Source organism: Chiloscyllium plagiosum, chromosome 17, assembly GCF_004010195.1.
Source record: "Chiloscyllium plagiosum isolate BGI_BamShark_2017 chromosome 17, ASM401019v2, whole genome shotgun sequence".
Taxonomy (NCBI): Eukaryota; Metazoa; Chordata; class Chondrichthyes; order Orectolobiformes; family Hemiscylliidae; genus Chiloscyllium; species Chiloscyllium plagiosum.
The window spans coordinates 26,154,694-26,179,890 of NC_057726.1; the positions used below are offsets into that span (position 1 = coordinate 26,154,694).

Sequence of the window (25,197 nt, forward strand, 5' to 3'; positions counted from 1 at the left end):
AAGAAATTGCTGCCACTTTTTCTTCAGAGTTCTCACAAATAATTTATTATTTGTAGTGGATTCCAAATCTTTATTTGTTACTATTCATGGTGTTTGATATTTATTTGCCAGTGGAGGCAGCTCTGGCTGTTGGTGCGATTTCAAACACGCAATCCCAGGGGGCAGGGCTACATCATGCAAACTCCACTATACAACACAATATTTAAAATAGGGGGAGATCAGGAATCCCACTCCTCTCTAATTAAGGACCTGTTAAGCTCCTTGAGGAGCTTGTTAACAGGCTGGGGAGAATAAGAAGGTAATTTTCAGTTCATGCATTGCCAAACCTGAACAGTCTGCATATTAGTGCAGACATCAGGTTCAAAACAGACAGAAATTAAACATTTTGTTTTAAAGCAGGTAATTGCAGGATCTTGTGCATTAGCTTTCAATTTGGCCACTTTTGTGAGTCTGCTGGCCTTCCAAGGCAATGTCTGTCTTCCTCCTCAAGTAGCAAAGGCACTATCATGTTTCCTGTCTGTATTTGCTGTTTATGCTCAGGAAACAGCTTCCACCATTTGATAATGCTTAGCACCACCAATTGGAATCCAAGCTTGCCTTAACCCTATCAAGGTATTTACATTTCAAGGTTGTGTTGCAACATTTAATAGAAGTCTTACCTTCACCCTATTTTGATTCATTTGTGCTTCTCACTACTGCAAGCTATTTTTATGCCTTCTCATGTGCGTCTCACATATCACCCCCTTCACCTCCATTCTACTAGGTGGATTGTTTTCTTTCTAAAATTGTAATTGGTGTTTAGCACCCCTTTAAAATAACAAAGTCATTTTCAGTCAGAGTTGCATGTTCTTTAATTGATTGATGGCTAAGAAATAAGTAAGTCTAAATAGAATTACAGAAAGAAATAAGACTTTTCTAAGACATACGTGATTGAAAAATTATTGTTATTCATTCAGTTATTTCTTTACAGTTTGGATATTGTTTTTATTTAATAAAACTTATTGCTTTTAAAAATGAATGATTAATCCATCCAATGTAATATGATGTTGATGTGTAGAACCGATGGATTTCAAATCTTGCAAAGCTGATGGTTTTACTTTAAGTAATTAATTTATTGTTTTCAACTGAACCACATATGGAGTGGAATGTGACAGTCTGCAAATAGTTCCATACACAATAGTCTTAGCATTGTAAATGATTCACTATCCACTATTTAGGTGGTGTTACATTCTTATTGCTTTATCAACTTTGAATATAATTGAATAACATGCCCTTCTTCAGCTAACTGAAGTTTCTATAGAGCAGTGTCCATTTTCACACATTTTATAATGCTTTTCTAAACAGTTTATAAAACTGGTAAACTCTTTTACATATGGAGTGGCAACATTTACCCAAATCTATTGTTTAATATCAATAGGCCTGTGCACAGTATGCATATCCTAAAACAATTTCTTTTCACCTTTCTCTGTTACTCGGGCCATCATTTTCTGACCCCTTTGAGGATCCCCTTGGAGGCAGGGGGAGAGTGGGATGTGTAAAATTCTTTGGGCACAGTTGAAATAACATTTTGACATCTTCACACTTGGAACCCATTTTAGAAAGAGCAGATTGCAATTCTTGTGAGAACAGTTCATGGTGATGAAAATAAGCATTCTTTTCCCATTCATTCTGGGAAAATGGGAGTAACCAGCTGGGCCAGTCTTTATTACCCATTTCTAATTGTCAGCACAAACCTGAACATTTTCCAAGTCTTGCTGCATTCGGACATAGACTGCTTCAATATCTGAAGCGTTACAAAGGTCTGAACATTGTTCACGGATGATGCACATGACCATTTCTAACCTTGTAGGTCATTACAATGGAGGGAGATTACACTGATGAATTCCTGTGAAATATTTTGGAAATGAGATGACTGACCTCTGACAACTAGGAGAAAGTGAGGACTGCAGATGCTGGAGATCAGAGCTGAAAATGTGTTGCTGGAAAGGCGCAGCAGGTCAGGCAGCATCCAAGGAGCAGGAGAATCGACGTTCCGGGCATGAGCCCGATTCCTGAAGAAGGGCTCATGCCCAAAACGTCGATTCTCCTGCTCCTTGGATGCTGCCTGACCGCTGCGCCTTTCCAGCAACACATCTTCAGCTCTGACCTCTGACAACCACAACCATCTTCCTTCATGCTAGGTATGACTTCAACCAGTAGACAGTCTTTCGTCTAAGTCCTCACTGAATAGCTTTGCTAAGGCTCTTTATGCCACATTTAGTCAAATGCTGCCTTGATGTCAAAGGTAGACAAGCAGGAGACTGGGAGAACACAGAAAGCCAGGCAGCTACAGGAGCTGAAGAAGGGTTACACCCAAAATGTCAACTTCTCCACCTTCTGAGGCTGCCTGGCTTGCTGTGTTCTCCCAGCCTCCTACTTGTCTACCTTAGATTCCAGCATCTGCCATTTTTTTTGTCTCTAACAAGCCTTAATGTCAAAGGCAGTCACTCACTTATTGCCATTTAAGTAAAAATTGATTGTTATTTTGGCCCATGTCAATTTGTAATTATGGACTGGGGTCACGCAGCATCAGTGCACCAAGCAGTTATGTCAACATGGCAAACAGGCAGCAAGTTCAGCTGTTCAGATCAGTGCTCCACATAGATAGGGTCAGACACGGTGGCACAGTGGGCGGCACGGTGGCACAGTGGTTAGCACTGCTGCCTCACAGCGCCAGAGATCCGGGTTCAATTCCCACCTCAGGCGACTGACCGTGTGGAGTTTGCACGTTCTCCCCGTGTCTGCGTGGGTTTCCGGGTGCTCCGGTTTCCTCCCACAGTCCAAAGATGTGCACGTCAGGTGAATTGGCCATGCTAAAATTGCCCGTAGTGTTAGGTAAAGGGGTAAATGTACGGGAATGGGTGGGTTACGCTTCGGCGGGTCAGTGTGGACTTGTTGGGCCAAAGGGCCTGTTTCCACACTGTATGTAATCTAATCTAATCTAATCTAAAAAAAGGCTGAGTAGTGTGAAAGGAACATTTCACACGGTGAGTTCAGGTACCAGGACTTTGGAGTTGAGCCTTTACAGTGTCATCTAACTGACAGTTGGATCCAATGAAAGGATGGTTGGAGGAAACAACTGGGAGAGTGGCCTTAAGACTGGCAGAACACCCACCATATGCATTGTCCACTGAAAAGCCCTCAGAGGGAATGATAAGCAGGCTGCAGTGCAGGCAAGAAACTGTTGTATAAACACAAATCGACAAAGATAATAAAGAAATACGACCTGACAGCCATTATATAGATAGTTGCAGGTTGAAAGAGGTTGGGAGCTAAATATTGAAGAATGTTTGACATTTCTTAAAGGTAAGATAGTAAGAGATATTGGGGTAGCTCTCTTTGGATTAGGTATGTTATTAGTACAGTACAGAGAGTTGAACTAAGCTTTAAAGATCAAGATGTAAAATCAGTTTGCACAGAGATAGGAAATAGGAAAGGCAAGAATTCACCTGTGAAAGTAGTTTATAGGCCCTCCAAATCATGGAGCAGTGTATACAGAAATAAATAAATTGGACATGTAAAAACAATTGGAATTATCATGCATGACTTTAATTACATGTAAATGAATTAGACTAATCGAGGTAATGTAGAAAATAAGTTCATATAGTGTATTCAGGACAATTTTTTTAAAGCAATACATTCTAAATCTAACCAAACCTAGTAATGAACATTGAGACACAATTAATCAATAACTTCATAGTAAAGGAGCCTCAAAATGACAGCAATCATATACATTATAAAATTTCAAAACCAATTTTAAGAAGAGAAGTTTGAGTCTAAGAGTACCCTTTGAACCTGAATTCAGTAATTATAAAGGCACTTAGACAAATCTAAATGAACTGGGCAGCTACAAAAAGTAGAACACTAGAGATGCAATCACAAACATTTTAGACATTATTTAATAATTCTCAACAAAGTTTTATCCCTGTGAGAAGGAAAGACTTGTTGAGAAAGCCACATCATTTATATCCAAATAAGGAAGTGAAAGATAATTAAATCTGAAAAGATTAGTGGTTGGTCAGTATTAAGAACCAGCAAAGAATGACTAAAGAAAGGAAGAAAATAGAGTATGAGAGAAAGCTATCTAGCAATACAAAACAAATAGTAAGAATTTCTACAAATATATAAATGGAGAAAGAACAAATATAGTTTGTGTTGCTCCTCTAGAGAATAGATCTGAGGAATTGATTATGAAAAACAAAAAAATGGAGTAGATGTTGAAAAAGTATTCACTGTAGAGGACTTAGAAGAATTCCCAAAGAGAGCTGATGCTGAATCCTATGAGAAATTGGCTAATTGTCATTTTTGTACACTTGCATGGAGGTTTTTTTCTAATGAGGCCTAATAAGTTTTTTCCTGCTAGCATCCTAAACATGCCTTATTAACTAAGTACCACATTCCTATAGTGTCACACTCATCCATTGTTATCCAATTCTGCCACTCGCCGAAGTCATAAATACATCACTGAACTAAAAACAAAGAAAGATACAGTACAGGAACAGGCCTTTCCATCCTCCAAGCCTGCACCAACATATTTTGTCACTGCTGGGATTCCTAGTACCAGCAACTTTTTAGAAGGCCCTTTTTCATCCAGGCACATGATGACAATCTTGAGCTGCCCAGCAATGTTTATGACATTTGTCCAGATATGGCAGGTAAGGATAAATTAACACCCCACTTTATGAACTAGCACCTTGAGGTCCTGATTGGTGGGGTGATGAAGTGGAGGATCATCGTCTTCTCCAAAGAGGTGGAGGCCATGGCACCTTGCCAGCCTCGTTCAATGTTATCATCAGGGCCAGTGTAGTCATCACAGCCTCAAGGAATACACAGCAGTAAAGGAAGAAGGTTGTTTTCCATTCCATGAAGGTAAGTACTACTATCTTCTTTTTGGTACCCACACTCATTCTATCTCTGCTTCCCCAAGTCTCATGCTCCAAAATTACCATGATTGCATATAGTATGAAGCCTCACACAGTTTCACCCACCCAGTTCCCCCAGATTACTAAACCTGTGTGGCCTCTGCATTCCTACTCATTCAGAAAAGCTCATCACCTCTTTTACGATCTGCACCAACACTAACAACGATGCCAGCTGCTTTCATCTCACTCAATCTTTTCCTTTGTTTCATTCCATACAAAAACTGCCTACAATAGGACAGAAAGAACAAAGACAGGTGGTGGGTGGATCCCCAATATTTGGTTCCTCACTTCCCACAAGAAGACAATTATGATAATGGCTTCCTGGAGTGCCGACTGACCATGCCCAAGCCCCTGGATTTATATTGGTTATTGTCCTTGACTTACTGTGCTTGCATCCCCTGCCTGAGGGGCCTTGACCTGAGGACTAGCTCTTAAACCTTGGCCATATGGTTGATGTACAGGGAGTGTTTGTGGCATATACACAGCTGGCACATGATGCAGAAATGTCATTGACACCGCATGGTTCCATACAGCATCACGTTTATTCCTTTGACTATGGAGTGCTGACAACCATGACAAGCTGCATGGCCTTGCATCTGCTGCCATGGCAAGGCAAAACAGAAGTACCCTGTTAGTTCTGATCTGAGCAAAGGGCACATGGGCAAGGTAAAGCAGAGATGTTGTGGGGCTCAAAGTGAGTGAGCGCTAAAAGAGCAAGTGAGGATGCCTGAGATTCACCCTGGTCAAATCCATAAGATGTGTGTCTGCCCTTGCCATACCCTGCAAGTGTCCTTGCAGCAGCATTGCAATGAGAGCTGTCACTGTGCTCCAAACTGCAGCATTGAAGTGCAGAACTGTACGCAATAATGCGGTGAGGCTGGTATGTATCTAATGTCATGGTCTGTGGATATGATGTGCAAACAGTTGCTAACTGTGCAATGTACCCTAAGATTTAATTTTATGATTTCCAAGATGGCAGTCTGGAGGAGGAATCAGCAACAGAGTCACTGGGTAACCATTTTGACTTCCAAATCAGGGATTCCTAGTTAAAAATCACACAACACCCAGGTTATAGTCCAACACGTTTAATTGAAAGCACACTAGCTTTCAGAGCATTGCTCCTTCATCAGGTGATAGTGGAGGGCTCAATTATAAAACAGAATTTATAGCAAAAATTTAGTGTGATGTAACTGAAATTATACATTGAAAAATTGATTGTCTGTCAAGTCTTTCATCTGTTTGAATACCATGATAGTTTCACTTCTTTCATGTGTAAATCACAAAACCTTTTTTTTAAAAAGTTGCATTCTCAGGTTAGCTGTTAACAATGGTGATAGCTTGACAATATGTTGAAGGTGTTAGCCCCCTGTGTTCTCTGTCTATGCCATGACGTTTAGATTGATTCTCATCTAAAAAGTGAGATAACGGAGTTTTACATGAATTCATGCAGTTTTTGAGCTCAGAGTTCTACATGAATGCATGCAGTTTTTGAGCAATGTACGATGTAACCCTGCAAGTACAAATTCACCCCACAAAATATATATGTGCATGTGGGTCTTTGTCTGTCTGTCTGTCTGTCTGTCTGGGTTGGGGGTTATGAGTGTGAAAAAGTGTATTTGTGTGTGTAGTGAGTGTAGAGTGTCTTAAGTCTGTGAGGGGGTGCATGTGTGAGTGTGGGAGTGTGTGTGTCTGTAAGGGTGTGTGTGGGTGTCTGTGTGCGCGTCTGTGTATATGTGTGTCCGTGTGTATGTGTGTACAGGAGTGCCTGTGTGTGTGTGAGAGTGTGTGTATGTAGGAGTGTCTGTGCATGTGTATAGTGCAATGGTGGTCACCTGTAATGTGACATGAACCCAAGGTCCCGGTTGAGGCCCTCCCTCTGGGTACCAAACTTAGCTATCAGCCTCTGCTCGGCCACTTTTCGCTGCTACCTGTCCCGAAGTCCGCCCTGGAGGATGGTCACCCGAAGGTCCAAGGTCGAATGTCCTGGACCACTGAAGTGTTCCCCAACTGGGAGGGAACACTCCTGTCTGTTGATTGTTGTGCGGTGCCCATTCATCCATTGTCGTAGCGTTTGCTCGGTTTCCCCAATGTACCATGCCTCAGGGCATCCTTGCCTGCAGCGTATAAGATAGACAACGTTGGCTAAGTTACATGAGTACCTGCCATGTACAAAGCATTCCTAGAGTATAGTTGCTATCTGATGTGTGAGCGAATGGAAAACTGCATAATAATGAGGTGAAATTAAGTGATAATGAGGGTGATGATGTGCAATATAGTGAAAATTATATTTAGCAATTCAAAATTTGTTGGAAAATGGGACTTTTTGATCTCAACATGTCTCATTAAGAGTCTTACCCAATTTTCTCACCATGGTCAACTTTGTTCAGAGACTGGACAGATTCTGTCCTTGAAAATCAAGAGGTGAATAGGTAGAAGGGACTTGTAACTATCATCATCACCTCATAAGGGATACTGGAAAACTAAAGCCAGACAAGTCCCCAGGATCAGATGGCCTTTCCACCCGCCATCGGGTTCTAACCTTAGTGACCACTAAAGAGGTGGTTGTGACTCCAAACAAGAACCCTTGGGTGAAGGCAGTGGAGAAATACACTACCAGATTTGAGACAACCCCAGCCACAATCAGGCCGACCACAAGTTGCTTGAAGATAAGCATTAGATGCTGGGACCTCTCTGGGGGGGGGAGTTTCCCTGGTAAGGATACCCCAGATCATGGTGACCTGCTCAGTTTTGCACAAGCAAGTGCTGCAAAATGGAGGGGCCATGGTCAAATAGGATATGGTGGAGAGCAAAGCATCTTCAGACAAACAGGAAACTGAAGCATCTGGAAAGTTGTGCAGAGGTCACAGAGAGGACATAATGACATAGAGGTTCAGGAAATATTCATAAATGTTCATTTCTGATGACTATTCCACACCATTTTTCCAAATAAAGGTTTACCTGGAACCTCCACTGTTGCAGTTTACCACAATTGCAAGCAAGTCTCTCAATGGAAGAGACCACATGCATAGCCAAGAGGGATTTGACAGCAGACATATCTAGATGGACTCCTCCATAACTGAGCCAGAGTTCAGCCAGCCTCTGGAATCTCTACTATCTTCACACAGCATCTGCTGCTTTATGACATTTCTTGAGGCATATCATCTGCCTGGGGCTCAACATCAGCCTGGTCTACCCCACTCCTCAGAGCGTTAGTGGCCTCAGCTACCCTAGTCTCTAACATCCAGTCAAAATATTGTGGATCTAGTATCCAGCACATCCCACAGTCCAACAGTGGCATATTACAGTATTTTCACGTTCAACCAATTCAGATGATGCTTTTCTGGCAGAAAGGTAGTACACTCCTTTCTAATAGAAATGAAACATTCTTGTCTCTGCTTACTTTCTCTATTAATGGCCTGTGAGGCTTTCATTGAGAATCTCATACTCAAGAACCACTGCATTCCAGTCAAGAAGAAACATTCTGATTAAGCACTGGACCACCTCACCCTTGCCACTCCAGTACCCTACTCTCATAAAATGTGGAGGTCACCAGGAACAACATCAGGTTAGTTCAAAATCACTTGCTCAATGGTATACTTCCATAGTACTAGTGCAATTCACGATGAGTACTAGTCTATCAAATTCAAATTAATGCATTAATGCCTCAAATCTATGTACCAGAAACGCATGCACATGCAACTTATACGGGGGTTTACTCCATGTTGTAACAGTTTTCTCCTTCTTTGCTCACCTAAGGATTTACATGGTCATCATGCTCATTTTGTACCTGTTTTTGTTATGAGTATTTGGCCTACATCTAAGTTTTGCCAAATATAACTGCATTACACTGCAAATTTATCATATCATCTGAATTATCAATAACAGTGCTGCTTTTTAGACACTTTTGAATATGCATCATTCTGAATGTACTAAATTAACAAATCACAGAATGTTTTACACTGTAAGATTCCTGGCACATTTTCAGCTCAATATATAATATGCCAATATATAAAATACTCAAGTACATACACATAAGCTCATGCCCCTTACGGATTGAAATTTAGCAACTTAGAAAATGACGGCATATACTAAACACTTGCTAAAATAAATATTTCTGCTCTAGTTTTCTGAAATCAGTAGAAGAAGAAAATATATTTTTCATTTATTCTAAGTTAAAGATGTTAAGTAATTACTTTAATATTCTAATATTTATTGTTCTTTATTATCATTAATTCACCTCAGATTAATACATACTGCAACTTAGTATAGCTATGCATCGTATTCTGAACTTAGTCATGTAATGGCAATAAATAGAAGTGGTCCCCATTGAATTATGTGTAACAGTTCCATACCTATTACAAATATTTGTTTGAAAACCTGTAAAATCTTCAGCATGCTCCATCCAGGCACAGATGTTGAATAGGTCAGAGATCACAAGCCGAACAACTTTGTCACACAATGTCAATCATCCAAAGTCCATAGAGGGTAACTCCTACTGACACTGTTCAGTTGCTGCTTTATGAGATTTTGCTTTTTTTCTTTATTTTGTCTTATAATGCAGGTGTTACTCGCATTTGTTGACCTTGATCTAGGGCCACTGTAGATGGCAGTTAAGAATTAACTCCATTGCTCAGATCTATAGTCACATGTATGCCAGACTGGGTAGGACAGCAGATTTCCTTCCACATGATATTAGTTTAATGGGTTTTAACAACAACTGGTTTCATGGTTGACTACAGTGACCAGCTTTATTTTCTGGGTTTATTAATTGAATTTAAATTCCAATAGTTACTGTGATAGGATTTGAACCCGTGTTCCCAGCCAATGAACTTGGGGCTCTGGATTCCCATTCCAGAGACATTACTGTTATTCCACCATCTCTCCTACAAAGTTGATTTATGTGTCAATTCAGCCTTGCATCTTTAACATCTCAAATCACTTTTTAAGATTTTATTTATTCAGCAGAGAAAGGGCAAATTGTTGAAAAGTTGGATCTGTTTCTTAGTCCATTGAAGCCACATGAGTTTATTTTCTGCGTATTTCTGAACGCCTGATTTGGTTGGTTAATCAATAACCTACATTTTGCTAACCTACATTTAATAAGCGTTGAACCCATCTACCAGATACAGTTATATCCATCACGTACCAAATTCCCAGAAGTGCACTGGCTTCCAAATTGGTAGCCAATGACATTCAGTTTCCAGTCTATCTACCTAAAACAGATTTTTTTCATGGCTAAGATCCTCAATAAAAATCACTACAAGTAACGTTGTTTCTGCCACATAGATAAATAACCCATCTTTCCCGAAGCAAGTTGTGTGCCAATATACACTTGTGAAAACATAGAACAGGATAATGTTGACTATTATTTTTCTATAACAGCAGTCATGTCGTACAATGGTGTAGTAGGATGAAATAAGTACTTCCCTGCCCCATTACTATAGTTAATTTGCAGTTCTATTTTGTGTTTTTTTAATATGGATGAATTATTGTTTCTGTCCAAACTTATGGGGCATTACATGAAATGGTTTATTCATGTGGCTGAATAAATCATTCTCTTTGTTTTAATATTTGTACTTCCAGGATTTTGCACAAGTCAATGTTCAGAGTTCTGAATTTGCACAGGAAATCAGTAATTATCAGGAAATGATACACAAGATGAAAGCACAGTTAACCACTGTTACAGAACAGAAGAATGATGGTATTAAAGGTAAATATTATAATTGATAATGTGTTCATATTTTATGTCCATTGTTTAATTTTTTGTTGCATAGAGTGAAAGATATTTGAAAGATTATGGGACAGGTTTTAATTCCAAGTGTGCTTTTTGGCAGAAAACCTGTCTGTTGAGTTGATTTCCTACTGGAAGGGGCAGCAGGAGATCAGTTCAATTTTATCTGCCAGGCTATATTTAAATGCTACCCAGTTGACTTTCTGTTCAGATTGACCATGAAGAGGAAGGAGAGCAACTCCCACCAGATCCACAACACTCAGATCCACATTAGTTTGCTGGTTTCTGAGATTCCTGAGTCTGAGGAAGGGTCATCCACAGCTTCCCTTGTGGTCAGGGACTTGCATTCTTGGTCCTTCTTTCTCCACAAAGCTAGGTTTTGGTCTCACCTGTGTCTTCATATCAGCTATTGATCTGCGTCTGCCAAGCAGGACATATGGTTTCCCTACTTAGAATTGCTTCAGAATAGTTGGGCTGAAATTGGATGCCTATGTTTGTTTTTGGAATATATAACTAATTTGCTTAAAACTGGCAGGAGGGTCATGTATTTATCCATCTCCTACTCCAAGTTGCAAAACTCTGCAGATTAATATCATGGTTGGTCAGAACGTTGACCTGAGGAGGAAGAACGCCTCATCTTCCGCCTCGGAACACTTCAACCCCAGGGCATCAATGTGGATTTCCTCTCCATGTTTCAGGCTCTCTGCCTTTATTCCTGATGGAGGGCTTTTGCCCGAAACGTCGATTTTGCCTGTCCTCGGATGCTGCCTGAATTGCTGTGCTCTTCCAGCACCACTGATCCAGAATCTGGTTTCCAGCATCTGCAGTCATTGTTTTTACCTCTCTGATACTCTACCTGTTCATTATTAACTGCTTAGCCAGCTATTTTCCACAGAGCATGTAATGTTACAATCAACTCTTTCAATGTGATTTCTACTTTGCCATGTTACCTAACGTAATTAAACTTTAAAAAATAAATTTTGGAAACAGAAAATGCTTGAATTACTCAGTAGAACAGAGGCAGGTTTAATGGGTTCTGAAAAAGGATGTTGGGACTTTTTGACATGCAACAGTGAGGGGTCTTGATTTTCTTGGGGCTGACCTACTATTTGCTTGAGGTGGGTTGGATGACAAATTAATGAAAGAGGGCCAGAGCTAGAGGAGGGAGAGCCGCCCAATCTAAGCTCAGAATGGCATCCATTACTAGTGCTCAAGTTTCATTTGCAGGAAAGGCAGAGGACAGGAAATCAGCCTACCACTGCCACATACTTTGCAGATACTGTCCTGAAGGTTTGCCTTGACTCTGTGAGAAAGAACAGGAATGTTCTTTTTCCAGAGGACGACAGAACAAAACTGCTTTTTCAAGCCAAGCAAACCTGGATTGAGATGGATGAGAATGTCAGTTGGCAGCGCATACTCACTGGGTGGAGCACAAGAGTGGTTACTGTGCCTTAATTCATTCCAGCGAGGGGAATGCAATTCCAGACTTTTGTAACAGGCCTCTGGGAATTCAAACACCAGCAGATGAGCCTGAGGGTGCATGCTGTTCCTGAACATGCAATAAATCTGTGCCCAGTGTGCCTAATGACCTTTCAGCAACAGCTTTGAGCAGAATACTGAGTCAATAGGGCTTCTTCACTTGTAACCTTTAATACCTTATACATATTGATATGTGACACATGTGACCTTCCATTTATTAATGCTGGATGCAAGGAGACTTCAAACTAATTTAGAGACCTTGAGTGATTGGGCAAACACTTGGCAGATGCAGTACAGTGTGGCAAAATGTGAAGTTACATATTTCCTCGTGAAAAATAGAAAGGCAGAATACCATTTAAATGGTGATAAATTGTGGATGCTCAAAGGGATCTAGGTGTCTTTGTACACCAGTCAATGAAAGTATTCCTGATGAAGGGCTTTTGCCCGAAACGTCGATTTTCCTGCTCCTCAGATGCTGCCTGACCTGCTGTGCTTTTCTAGCACCACTCTAATCTAGACAATGAAACAGGCAGGTGCCTATCAGGAAATCAAATGGTTTATTGGCCTTCATTGCAAGAGGATTTTAATTCAGAAGTAGAGAAGTTTTATTACCGTTATACAGGGCCTTGTTAAGACGACCTCTTGAGTATTAAATATTGTGTGCAGGTTTTTCTCTCCTCCTAAGAAAGAATTTACATGCCGTTAGGGGGACTGCAGTGGATGTTCACCAGGCTGATACCAAGGATAGTAGGACTGTCCCATGAAGAGAGATTGTTCAACTGTGTCTCAATATACAAAAGTTTCGAAGGATGACAGGGGATTTGATTGAAACATATAAAATTCTAACATATCTGGAAAGACTAGATGCAAGGAGAATGTTTTCCTTGGTTATGGAGTCTAGAATGAGGGGTCAAAATCTCAGGATGTCAGTTAGACCATTTAGCACTGAGATGCGGAACAACTCCTTCACTCTACCACAGAAGAGTGCTGAGGCTGAGTCAATGAATATAGTCAAGAAAGAAATTGATAAATTTTAAGACATTTAAGGCATCAAAGGTACAGGAGAAAGCAGGAATAAGACATTGAGGGAGAGGAACAGCCATGATCAATTTGAATGGTGGAGCAGCCTCAAAGGCCTAATTCTTGCTCCTGTTTTCTAGTTTATATGCCTATATTCCATGAAGAAATGCAAAGTCAAGTCAATAAATAAGTATGGTTAGGAAGCTTATTGCAAACGTGCAAATGTGCTAGAAAAATCCACGTTCCTATGTTAAGTGCAAAAGTCACAGTTTGACAGTTATATTCGTATCCTATACTAACTTGCAGAACGTCAAACTGATTAAACATTTTACCATGCTATAGACAGTATCCTTGATTGATCTCTTTCTGTTGAACCCTCTGATTGATCCTTGGCCCCGTCCTTTGTTACCTGCTCTATTTGTGTCACGATGGTGTGGAACGGCACAATTGGTTCATTATTAAATGTCACCAAATTCTTTGATAAATTCCAATAACATTTTGAACTTAAAATCTTCCCTAAAGATGTAGCCCGCTTAGAGAATGTTGTCCAAGGTCTTCAACTTGATCTAGCCTCTGAGTTGCAAAAACACCAAATGGAGTCAGCCAAACTGGGACTGCAGATCACTCAACTGGAAAATGACCTCCGCAACAGTCAAAAACTATACAACCAACGAGAACAGGTGAGCAATTAAAGATGTAAGGCTAATAATATCACAATATCAATACTTTCAAAGCACTAATTGAACAAATTGAAAATAATAGATTTGAAATACTTCTTTATTGAAGGAAATACTGCATGAAGAAAATATGGAATTTCATTGTTATAACTGAAAATGTCTTTGTTCCAAAGGCAGATTTCCCACACCATATCTTATTGAAGGGAGTAATTCTGATTACGCTGGTGTGTTCTTAATATTCTAGTTTCTGCAATACCTACATTTTATTCTGGCTTCTACAGTCCCTATCAATATGTAGTGTATTCTTCTGAGAATTACTTTAATCCAGCCTCTGCTGGCTAGCAAATTGATTGCTTATCTAATGGTGTGGAAAAAGTCATTAGCAATTTAGCATTAACATTGGTCAAAACTGATACTAGCTTGAGGCAAATTTGTGACTAATTTGCAGTCTTAAAGGTTTCTCATTTATAATTAACTACAAATTTAATAAAATGGGTGTTTTTTCAGTCAAACAAAATTAACAGATGCTGTGATGATTTTTAATATTTACACCCCCCCTCCCCCCCACCAAATACAAAGTGACGTGCCCTAGTTACAAATATTAAATGTAATAATACTTCCCTTTCAGAAATCGTACTACAACATCATAAAGTGCCTGAGAAAAAGAATATACAGCTGGGGTTGGCATAACTCAAGTATTACACATGAATAGTATTCATTGAGTTGAAACATTGTTGCTGTTTAATTATTAGATAGGTGCATAGTGGCATTCATTATTTGTCACAAAACCTATTTCATCCATTTCAAGCAACTATCTTTTGAGGGCTAAAATTATGTTCATTTGAATGTTGTGTCAAATATAACCAATTCATTTTTACACTACTTCACAAATTAGAAAGTCTGCAACTTGGTTATAAAATGTGCTTGTGATTTCCAAGCCTTGCAATTACTTATGCTGCTTTCTGATTTAAAGCAAAGTCCAGTGTAGGTTCACAACTTTTTCAAAAGCATATGTTTAGTTTTAAGATCACTTTAACACCAATATTAATTTCAAAACCTATCTACACTTTAGCTGCTGGTTCATATTTCAGGGCCTTAAGTTGGATTTATAATTTCATAACATGCCTGTAGATTTATTTTTAACAATGTTCTGAGGTTGATGTGTTGTTTGAAGCTGTAAAGTCACTTTGATGTCTCTGATTTAAGCTTTAATGCAGCTTCTGATGGACATGATCAACTTCTGATCCAAGTGATTAAGCATAGGTTTTGGACCACTTAAATAATGCCCTTAGAAGTGAATTTGCATTCTACATATTCTGCATGATTTCCTCCAAAGGCAATACAGAAGAGAGATGACCTCTTGAGGAAGTCTGAAACAGACCTGCTTCAGGCTCGTGATAGTATTAAAGGGAAAGTAACAGAAATTGAAAAGCAAGGCGCTGTGGTGAAAAGCCTAGAGATGGACGTTCAGAGGCTGGAAAAAGAAAAGCAGCAAAAAGAAACTGAAAACATATCCCTTAAGGCAGAAATAGAACAATTGAACCAGGATCTACAAAACAGCAATAAAAACTGCAGAGAATTTGGTAAGCATGCTCTGGTATTCTGGTATGTTCCACAGTATATAATTTTCAAAGTCATATTGCTACAACAAGAGCGTTTCCTTACTTTCCAGTCTTTTTTTTTTGAAAGAAAACAACCGATTATTCAAATGTACCTTGGAGTTCCTTGATAATTTTTTTATATATTTTAAATTGCTCAAGGTTATGCTTAAATGCTTTTCATTACTTTTTCTGTTTCATTGAGTTCATTCGGATGTAAAAGGTGGTGAGATACCTGGTATCTACTGCATAGCTAATATGGTGGATTTTGCTGTGAAAATTAGACCACACCTTTCACTGAACATACATGTACAGTTAAACATGAAAATCCAGAAGATGCTGTCTAAGACTGTTCATTCAGAAGCAGTGAACAGCATGAAATTCCTGTGCTGGCTGACATTGTATGTACAGCAGATTAAACTAAGTACAAAAAGTCAAATTATTCCAGTCTACCTAACCATTTAACAATGTGGGAAGTCTTCAGTATTACAGAAGAACCTCTCTGGCATCAAGAATTAACTTTAAGAACTGAGGAGTCTTTTTTCCTTCAGTTTTTAATTATTGTCATCATCTTTTACTTTCTGGCTGTATCTCTATCTCAATTCAGTCTTTCTTTCCTATTCTTTATTTAATTTCCTCTACCTGATTTGACTTTGAATTGACTATCCCAACTGACTTTCTTTCTTCAGACTCTGAGCTGCAAATAAATGATTCTCTACAACCCCGTTTACTGCCTCATCTGCCTATTCCTAAGTGCCTTCCTTCTGTCTTCTAATCATCAGCAATATTATTCAAAATCATCTGTATTAATAAAACCTAACTCAACCTATCCAATCCTCAATTGATTCTCCCAGCGCTTTATTCTGTTAGAATACTTGTTTGGCTCTCAATATTCAAATTTCCCAATTGTTGCATTCCAAAACCTGTTCAGCTATCTTCAACATAATCTACCTGTTTTCTGGTAAGCCCTAAGGATGGTATTCAAATCCTAAGTCTTCCTGCCTCTTCATCTCGCACACGTTTGGCCAAACCTTTATTCACTCCTAGCTTGTCTCCACCATTCACAGTGATTATACTTGTGTGAACGTATGAACAGAGATATCAAAAGTATGAGTCGGCCGTCAGGCCCTCAAGCCTTCTTCACCATTCACTAAGATCATGGTTGATCTAATTGTAGTCTCAAATCCACTTTGTCACCTACCTCTGATAATCTTTCATCCCTTTGATTAACAAAAATCTATCGACTTTTTCCATAAAAACTTTCAAGGACTCTCCATCCACTGGCTAGTTACTGAATTTCAATTTTAAATAGGTGACTCCTGGTTTTTTAAAAAGTGACCCCTAGTTCTAGGTCATCCCATAAAAGGAAACATCGTCTTCACACCTACCTGTCAAAACCACTCAGGAGTTTATGTCACAAAACCCCTCTCTAAACTTGCCATCATTAATTTCTTTGTCCTTGATGAATACCAATGTGATTTACTGATTAAGGACACCGCTGATTTCTCCTTACTCCACACATAAACTCCCTCCTCGATCCTTGACTCTACCCTTTCCCTACTTACCCTCTTGCTCCTAATCTATATATAAAATGCCTTGGGATTTTCCTTAAGTCTACTTTCCTTAAGATATTTCACATTCCTTCTAGCCATCCTAATTTATTTAATTTTCTTTTTATCTTCCTTTGTACTCACCAAGGTCCTTGTTTGATTTCTGTTCTCTAAATATTGCATATGCTTTCTGTTCCTTTTTAACTAACCTTACAATATCTCTCATTGCCCAAGGTTCCCGAATCTTGCCATTCTTATACTTCATGCTGGTGCTAAACTCTGGTCAACTGGCTTTTAAAAGACACCCACATGTCAGATGTAGGTTTAACTTCAATATGCTGCCCCCCCACTCCAATTTTTCTAGTTCTTGCCTGATACTGTTCTTACTAGCCTTCACCCAATTTAGCACTTTCATCCCAAGACAATCCAACTTTTTCCAGAACTATCTTAAAATTTGTGGAATTATGATCACTGTTCCTGAAATGCTCCCCCACTGAAATTTCAATCACCTGAACAGGCTCATTTCCCCAGTACAAGGTCTAATATGGCTCCTGCCCTAGTTAGACTATCTAAATATTATTTCAAGAATCCCTTCTGGATGCACCTAATAAATTCTGCCCCATCTAAGACATTACTACTCAGAGTGTCCCATTGAATTTTGGGGATATTAAAATCACTCACTACAACAATCCTTTCGATTTTACATCTTTCCATGATCTACTTACATATCTGTTCCTCTATTGCCTTTTGGCTGCTGGGGGAGCCTCTCACATAACCCCATTATAGTAATAGCACCTTTCTTATTCATAAATTTTACCATATGGCCTCGCTGGGTGAGTCCTCCAATGTGACTTCTCAGTGCAGCTGTGACATTCTCCTTAATCAATAATTCAACTCTTCCCCCTTTTATATCACTCTCTATCATGCCTGAAACATCTAAATTCTGGAATGTTGAATGCCAGCCACACCCTTCTCTCAACCAAAATTCTCTAATGGCTATTACATATGCTAATCCAGGCTTTAAGTTCATATGTCTTATCTGTTCCACTCCTTGCATTAAAATAAATACACTTCAAACCACTGGTCTCACTGTGTTCACTCCCTCCTACACCAGGTGCATGGCCATGCATTCAACTGTATTATCTTCCTTATTCTGACTAGTATGAGGCACACACAGAAATCCCAAGATTACAACCCTCGAGGTCCTGCTTCTCAATTTCCTATCTAATTCCCTAAATTCCCTTTGCAGGACTTCACCCAGTTTCTGCCTACCAAATGGACCACAACCTCTGGCTGTTCACTCCCCCACTTCAGAATATCCTGTGCATGCTGGTACCGAGGAGGCAGCACACCAACCTGGAGTCTCATTTACAGCCACAGAAATGCCTACTGATCTGGATGCTGCTATTGCTTTCCCTTGAGAGGCCATGCCTTCCAACAGTAATGAAAATGGTATACCTGTTTAATAGGGGAATGGCCACAGGGGATTCCAGCACTGCCTCCTCACAATTATAGTCTTACTGATAAGAGAACAAACAACGAAGAAAATTACAGCGCAGGAACAGGCCCTTCGGCCCTCCAAGCTTGCATTGATCCAGATCCTCAATCTAACCCTGTCACCTATTTTCAAAGGATCTGTATCCCTCTGCTTCCTGCCCATTCATGTATCTGTCTAGATACATCTTAATTGATGCTGTCATGACCACCTCTACCACCTCCACATGCAACACGTACCAGGCACCCACCACCCTCTTCATAAAGAATTTTCCACACATATCTCCCTTAAACCTTTCCCCTCTCACCTTGAACTTGTGACCCCGAGTAAATGAGTCCCCTAGTCTGGGAAAAAGCTTCTTGTTAGCCACCCTGTTTATACCTCTCATGATCTTGTAGACCTCAATCAAGTGCCGCCCCCCCGACCTCTGTCTTTCTAATGAAAATAATCCTAATTACTCAATCTCTCTTCATAGTTAGCGCCCTCAAACCAGGCAACATCCTGGTGAACCTCCTCTGCACCTTCTCCAAAGCATCCACATCCTTTTAGTAATGTGGCGATCAGAACTGTACACAGTATTCCAAATGTGGCCAAACCAAAGTCCAACTGTAATATGACCTCCCTACTTTGGTAATCAATACCCTGTCCGATGAAGGAAAGCATGCTGTATGCCTTCTTGACCACTCTATCGACCTGCGTTACCACTTTCAGATTTCTCTGTACATTAATTTTCCCCAGGGCTTTTGCATTTACCATTTGGGATCTTCCAAAATACATCACCTCGTATTTGCCCAGATTGAACTCTATCTGCTAGTTCTCTGCCCTACACCCGTACTCAGTGTCATGGATGGTCCATAGTGAGTCCTTCCACAGCCCCAGGCACATTATGCACTAAATCAGAAACTGAGGCTGAACATAAATCCCACATACATTGTCACCATTATTTTCCACATATTGCTGGTGGAGAATTCCATGGTGTTATGATGTGGGTTAAACCCCTCTGCTAATTTAAACCCGATATACAGACAAGCTCACCTCACGCCGTAATCTGTTAAATTTCGAGAGGCAAAAAACTATCCCAGATCTCCCTAGTGAAAGTAAAAATTAGCAATTTTATTCTTTAAGTTCAAAAGAGAATATTAAAACCACAACTTTTTACAACTCCTTTCTCTTAACTCTATATTTTACCTCCCACTCTACAACACTGGTACGAATAAAAAAAAGATAAAGATTTACAAAAAAAAAATGTCATTTCAAAAATAGCCAGCTTTGTCAATTCTCCTTTGTAGATTTTCTTCTGTATTTTCCTGAGTCATCTTTTCTTCGGTCTACTGCTGCACAACTTTAATTATGGACAGGTACCTTTCAGAGGGCCATATGGCTAGCAGTCTGTACTTGTTAGTGCTCTTTGTAGTTCTCCCCCTAAGTGTTCAAAATGTCCAGTTTTATACCCTAAAACATCAGATCATTTCATTGGTTTGATGTCATCCCAAACAAGAAATTCAAACTCAATTGGATTTTGGTATCTGGGGCATAATTTAAACTGATCGGCCAAATTTGAATTTGTTTTTTGTTCCATAGCAATGCAATTCCAGCTATTTGTATCAACCAAATGTTATATTTTTAAATTGTTCAGCACATTCTGTGCCTTCAATCAGTTCTTGCCAACTTCCTTTCTCTCTCTTAAAGGTACAGTACACAGCTACACCATCATAACACCTCCCACCTTCAGAAAAAATGAACCATCACAATGAAAAGATGGTTTCATTTTTTTCTCTATTCCTTAACCATATTACCATGACATATGTATAACTTTAATCTAAGTTCATATTAACTTCTTCACACACACGCATATATAAAACTTTAAATAGATACCAATCGTATCTATACTTTATCAGTTAAATCCACAATAATACATCTGTGATTACATTCTTTCATGTACAATTTGTAAATTAAAAGTCTGTAACATAAGACTCCAACAAAATAGTTTCATATTCTTGTCCTTAAAGCGTGCCAAGAATGTAAGAGGATTGTAATCCATGTACACAACCGTCTCCAACACAACATTCATGACGTACACATTAAAATGTTGTAAGGCCAGTACCAAACTCAATAGTCCTTTTTCAATCATGGAGTATTTTCTCTGGTGGATGTTGAGTTTCTTTGAGAAGTAACCAACTGGCAGTTCAATCCCACCATCATCTTCCTGTAGCAGTACAGCTCCAACTCCGAAGTCATTAGCATCAATGGCAGCTTTTAAGGGTTTTGAAAAGTTTGGTGTCGCTAAAATTGGTGTGGTGGTTAATATTGCTGTTAAATGGTCAAATGTCATCTCCATCCCGTTAACTTGACTTTGCTGACTACATCACAATTTCTCAAGTTCAGATTTTCTCTCTTTTTGCTCACCTAAGAATCTTCTCTCTCTTTCTCTCTCCCTTTCTTCTCTCTCTCTTTGCTAAGCACCTTCTGTCTCTCTCTTTTCTGTCTCTCTCTTTTCTCTCTCTCTCTTATCTTTCTCTCAGTCCACCGAAATTTTGTATTTGTGGGGTCAACCTTCCAAGACCGATGTTATATCCCAAGAACGTCACCTCTGCTTTCGCAAATTCAGTTTTGTTTAAGTTTATTACCAGTTTTGCTGCTTGTAGACATTCAAAGAGTTCTGCAAAATGTACCATATGATCTTTCCAGGACTGACTACATCGTCTAAATAGACTCCACAGTTTAACACAGTCACAACTCTGTTCATGAGTCTTTGGAATGTGCCGGGTGCATTCTTCATTCCAAAGGGCATCACTTTGAATTGATATAGCCCATTTGGGGTTACAAACGCAAAAATTTCTTTCATCATCTCTGATAAAGGTACCTGCCAGTAACCATACAGTAAGTCCAACTTGGCTTGTCCAACTTTCTCGATTTTGTAATGGCGTTAACCTTCCGATAATCCACTCAAAATCATTGAGTCCCACCTGGTTTGGGAACTAAGACAATCGGCGAACACCACTCACTCTGGCTTAGTTAGATGATGTCTTCATTGACCAAGGCCTCCACCTCCTCTGGACTTGTCTGGCTTTAAAAGGATTAAGCCGATAGGGGTGTTGTTTTCTCGGAACAGCTTTCCCTACGTCTATTTCATGTACAATATTCCTCTCCATCTGATTCCGACAAATGTCTTCATACTGCAGTAACAAACTTTTCAACTGCGTTCTTTGCTGCTAAGGCAGTTTACTAACCTATGCCACTCCACAAGGACTTCTTCATTTTTTAATATTTTGTGGCACATCAAAACCCACAACATCTGGATTTGATTCCTCACTCTGTGGGGCATTAACTAACACCTGTTTATCCAGTTGTTTCTCTCTAGTATAATACAGTTTCAACATGTTCACATGACATACCCGATACAGATATTTTTCTATCTGGCATCTTTACCAGATAGTTCACCTGACTCAACTTTTTCTCAATTTGATAGGGACCACTAAACCTGGCTTTGAAGGGATCTCCTATCACTGGTAACAGTACGAACACGTCATCCCCTCGGGGAAACGTCCGGGTCTCAGAGTTTTTGTCTGCCACCTGCTTTATTATATGCTGTGCCCTCTTTAGGTGCTGCTTAGGTAACTCACCTATTTGATTTAATCTCTCCCAAACCTCCAATACATAATCTAACTGTGAGATCTCCAACTTTGGTCCTATCAATTTCTTTTTAATTAATTTCAAAGGGCCTCTCACTTCATGTCTGAATACTAACTCAATGGGAGTAAACTGAGTAGGTTCATTTGGGTTATCTCTAATGGCAAACAATACGAAGGGGATACCTTTATCCCAATCGTTCGGGTCATCCTGACAGTATGCTCTCGACATAGTCTTCAAAGTCTGATGCCACCTTTCTAAAGCTCCCTGGGATTCAGGACGGCACACATTTGATTTAATGTGCTCTATAAGCATTTAAAATAACCTGTTTGACCCCTTCATGATCTCTTGACCCCTCATCTAACAGTGCGGCAAATATCTCACTAGCTCTGCCTACCAGTTTAGTCTGAGCTAGCATTACCCATAAATCCTCAGATCACCACATCTGCCGAGCCAATTTTTCAAATGAAATAAAGAAGGCTTTGATACCTTTCTCGTCAAAATGTAGCAGAGTTTTGACATATTTGTATATATCACTACCTTCTCTTTTAATCTCCAGCCTGTTAACTTGACTTTGCTGACTAAGTCACAATTTCTCAAGTTCAAATTCTCTCCCTTTTTGCTCAACTAAGAACCTTCTCTCTCTTTTCTTTCTCTCTCCCTGTGTCTTTCCTCTGTCTCATTGTTTGCCTTCTAACTCCATTTTCCTCAATTGTAATTTAAGTCTTTCTACCTCTACTGCACTTGTCTGTTTCTCTGACACGCCTAAGTATTTGAGTAATTCCCTTACAATTTCCGCGTTACTTTTGTCCTTGGTTAAACCCCATTCTAACTTCTTTGCTAATTCTAAGAGTATGATCTTTTCTTTCTATACTTTCTTGGCAAATTTGGGAATTACCTTCAAACCCCAGAACCTCTTTAGCCATTTTAAGAGCCATTTCTCTCACTTTTAATTTAACCAACCACAAGTAACTGAAATTAAACAAATTGTCTCACCTATGTTTTATTTAAAGATCTAGGACACTAACCGGCAAGTATTTAAATCTACTGGGCTTTTGTCATACCCCAAATCTATTAAAAGCTGTCCAAATCTCAGACTGGATGTGTCTAAACCAGTTCAAATCATGGATGAGAGCCTCCAAACTGTTACAACATGGGTAAACCCTTCTTGCTAATTTAAACACGACACACAGAGAAGCTCACCTCGTGCCGTAATCTGTTAAATTTTGAGAGGCAAAGAACTATCCTGGGTCTCACTAGCTAAAGAAAAAATTAACTATTTTATTTTTTAAGTCCAAAATAAAAAATATTAAATCCACAACTTTTTACAACTCCTTTCTCTTAAACCTGTATTTTACCTCCCACTCTACAATACTGGTCCGATTAAAAAAAACCCAATTAAGAGTTATAAAAAAAATTAATTTTAAAAACCAATCAGCTTTGTCAATTCTCCTTTGTAGATTTTCCTCTGTATTTTCCTGGGTCATCTTTTCTTTGGTCTTCTGCTGCACAACATTAATTATATGACTAGCAGTCTGTACTTGATGGTGCTCTTTGCAGTTCTCCCCCTAACTGTTCAAAATGTCTGGTTTTATACCCCAAAAAATCGGATCATTTCATTGGTTTGATGTCATCCCAAACAGGAAAATTCAAATTTGTTTGGATTTTGGTATCTGGGGCATAATTTAAACTGATTGGCCAAATTTGAATTTGTTTTTTGTTCCAAGGCAATGCAATTCCAGCTATTTGTTTCAACCAAATGTTACATTTTTAATATCATTCAGCACATTCTTCTTTCAATTAGTTCTTGCCAGCTTCCTCTCTCTCTTAAAGGTACAGTACACAGCTACACCATCATAACAATGGTGCTGCACTGTCCTGCCATTTTGAACCTTATCAACTTCATACAATAAACTAAGCACCAATTATGCAACCTTTCCCACTACTCACCAAAATCAGATTTCTTACTCTCATGCTCTCTTCCAAACAAACTGCAGCAATAAAAGTAAGTACTTTATGCTCTATCTCCCCTTTGACATTACTCGCTTAGTCTCTTGACCTGGTTGGTGAAAGTGGGTACTGCAAATGATGGAGATTAGAGTCAAGATTAGAGTAGTGCTGGAAAGGCACAGCAGGTCAGGCAGCATCCGAGGAGCAGGGAAATCATCATTTCAAGCAAAAGCCTTCATGCTTTGTTATCCACCTCAACTATTCTCCTACTACCTTCAAGGAACTATTCACATGCCCACGCAAAACTGTTCATTGTACCTAGCTACATGTGACAATAATGAACCAAATCAAAATCTTTTCATCTCAATAAATAATATAAGTTGCAAACAGTTGTATTTCTAGCACTAACTGCTGTGGCACATCACTGATTACATCCTTGCCACTTGTGCCTACCCTCTTCTTCCTGGCAACCAGCCAATGTTCTATCCATGCCAGTATACTACCCCTTACTCCACAAGGTTTTATTTCCCACAATAGCCTTCGATATTGTAAAGATCACGGGTTTAGAATTTTCTATTGCAGACTTGGTGAGTTGCTGCAGTGCATTTTGTCTGTGGTACTGCTGCCATGGGTGGTGTTGGTAGACAGGGTGAAATTAAATGTGGATGAAGTTATACCAATCAAACAGATTGCTTTGTCTTGGATTGTGTTAGCTTCTTGAGAGTTGTTAAAGCCTCATTCACTCAGGGAAATGGAGGGTATTCCATCACACTTGTAGATGGTCGACAGACTTCGGAGAATCAGGAGATGAGTTACTCACTGCAGAATTCCCAGTTTTTGATATGTTCTTGCAGCCACAGTATTTATATAGCTGTTCAGTTTGCATCAATATCAACCCCCAGAATATTGATGTTTAGGAATTAACATGAAAAATAAGACCATAAGACCATAAGACATAGGAGCGGAAGTAAGGCCATTCAGCCCATCGAGTCCACTCTGCCATTTAATCATGGCTGATGGGCATTTCAACTCCACTTACCCGCATTCTCCCCATAGCCCTTAATTCCTTGTGACATCAAGAATTTATCAATTTCTGCCTTGAAGAC

The 25,197-nt window shown here is 39.4% G+C and overlaps 1 protein-coding gene across 6 annotated transcripts in view; it reads left to right on the plus strand.

Annotated features, from left to right (window-relative positions):
* The window catches only part of LOC122558290 (polyamine-modulated factor 1-binding protein 1), a 488,574-nt gene that overhangs the window by 303,749 nt on the left and 159,628 nt on the right, over positions 1-25,197 (plus strand). For all 6 annotated transcript variants that reach the window (XM_043706693.1, XM_043706694.1, XM_043706696.1 and 3 more), the window contains 3 exons: positions 10,545-10,671; positions 13,714-13,871; positions 15,205-15,451. In XM_043706693.1, the coding sequence (XP_043562628.1) occupies positions 10,545-10,671; positions 13,714-13,871; positions 15,205-15,451 (532 nt within the window). The remainder of the gene's footprint in view (positions 1-10,544; positions 10,672-13,713; positions 13,872-15,204; positions 15,452-25,197) is intronic.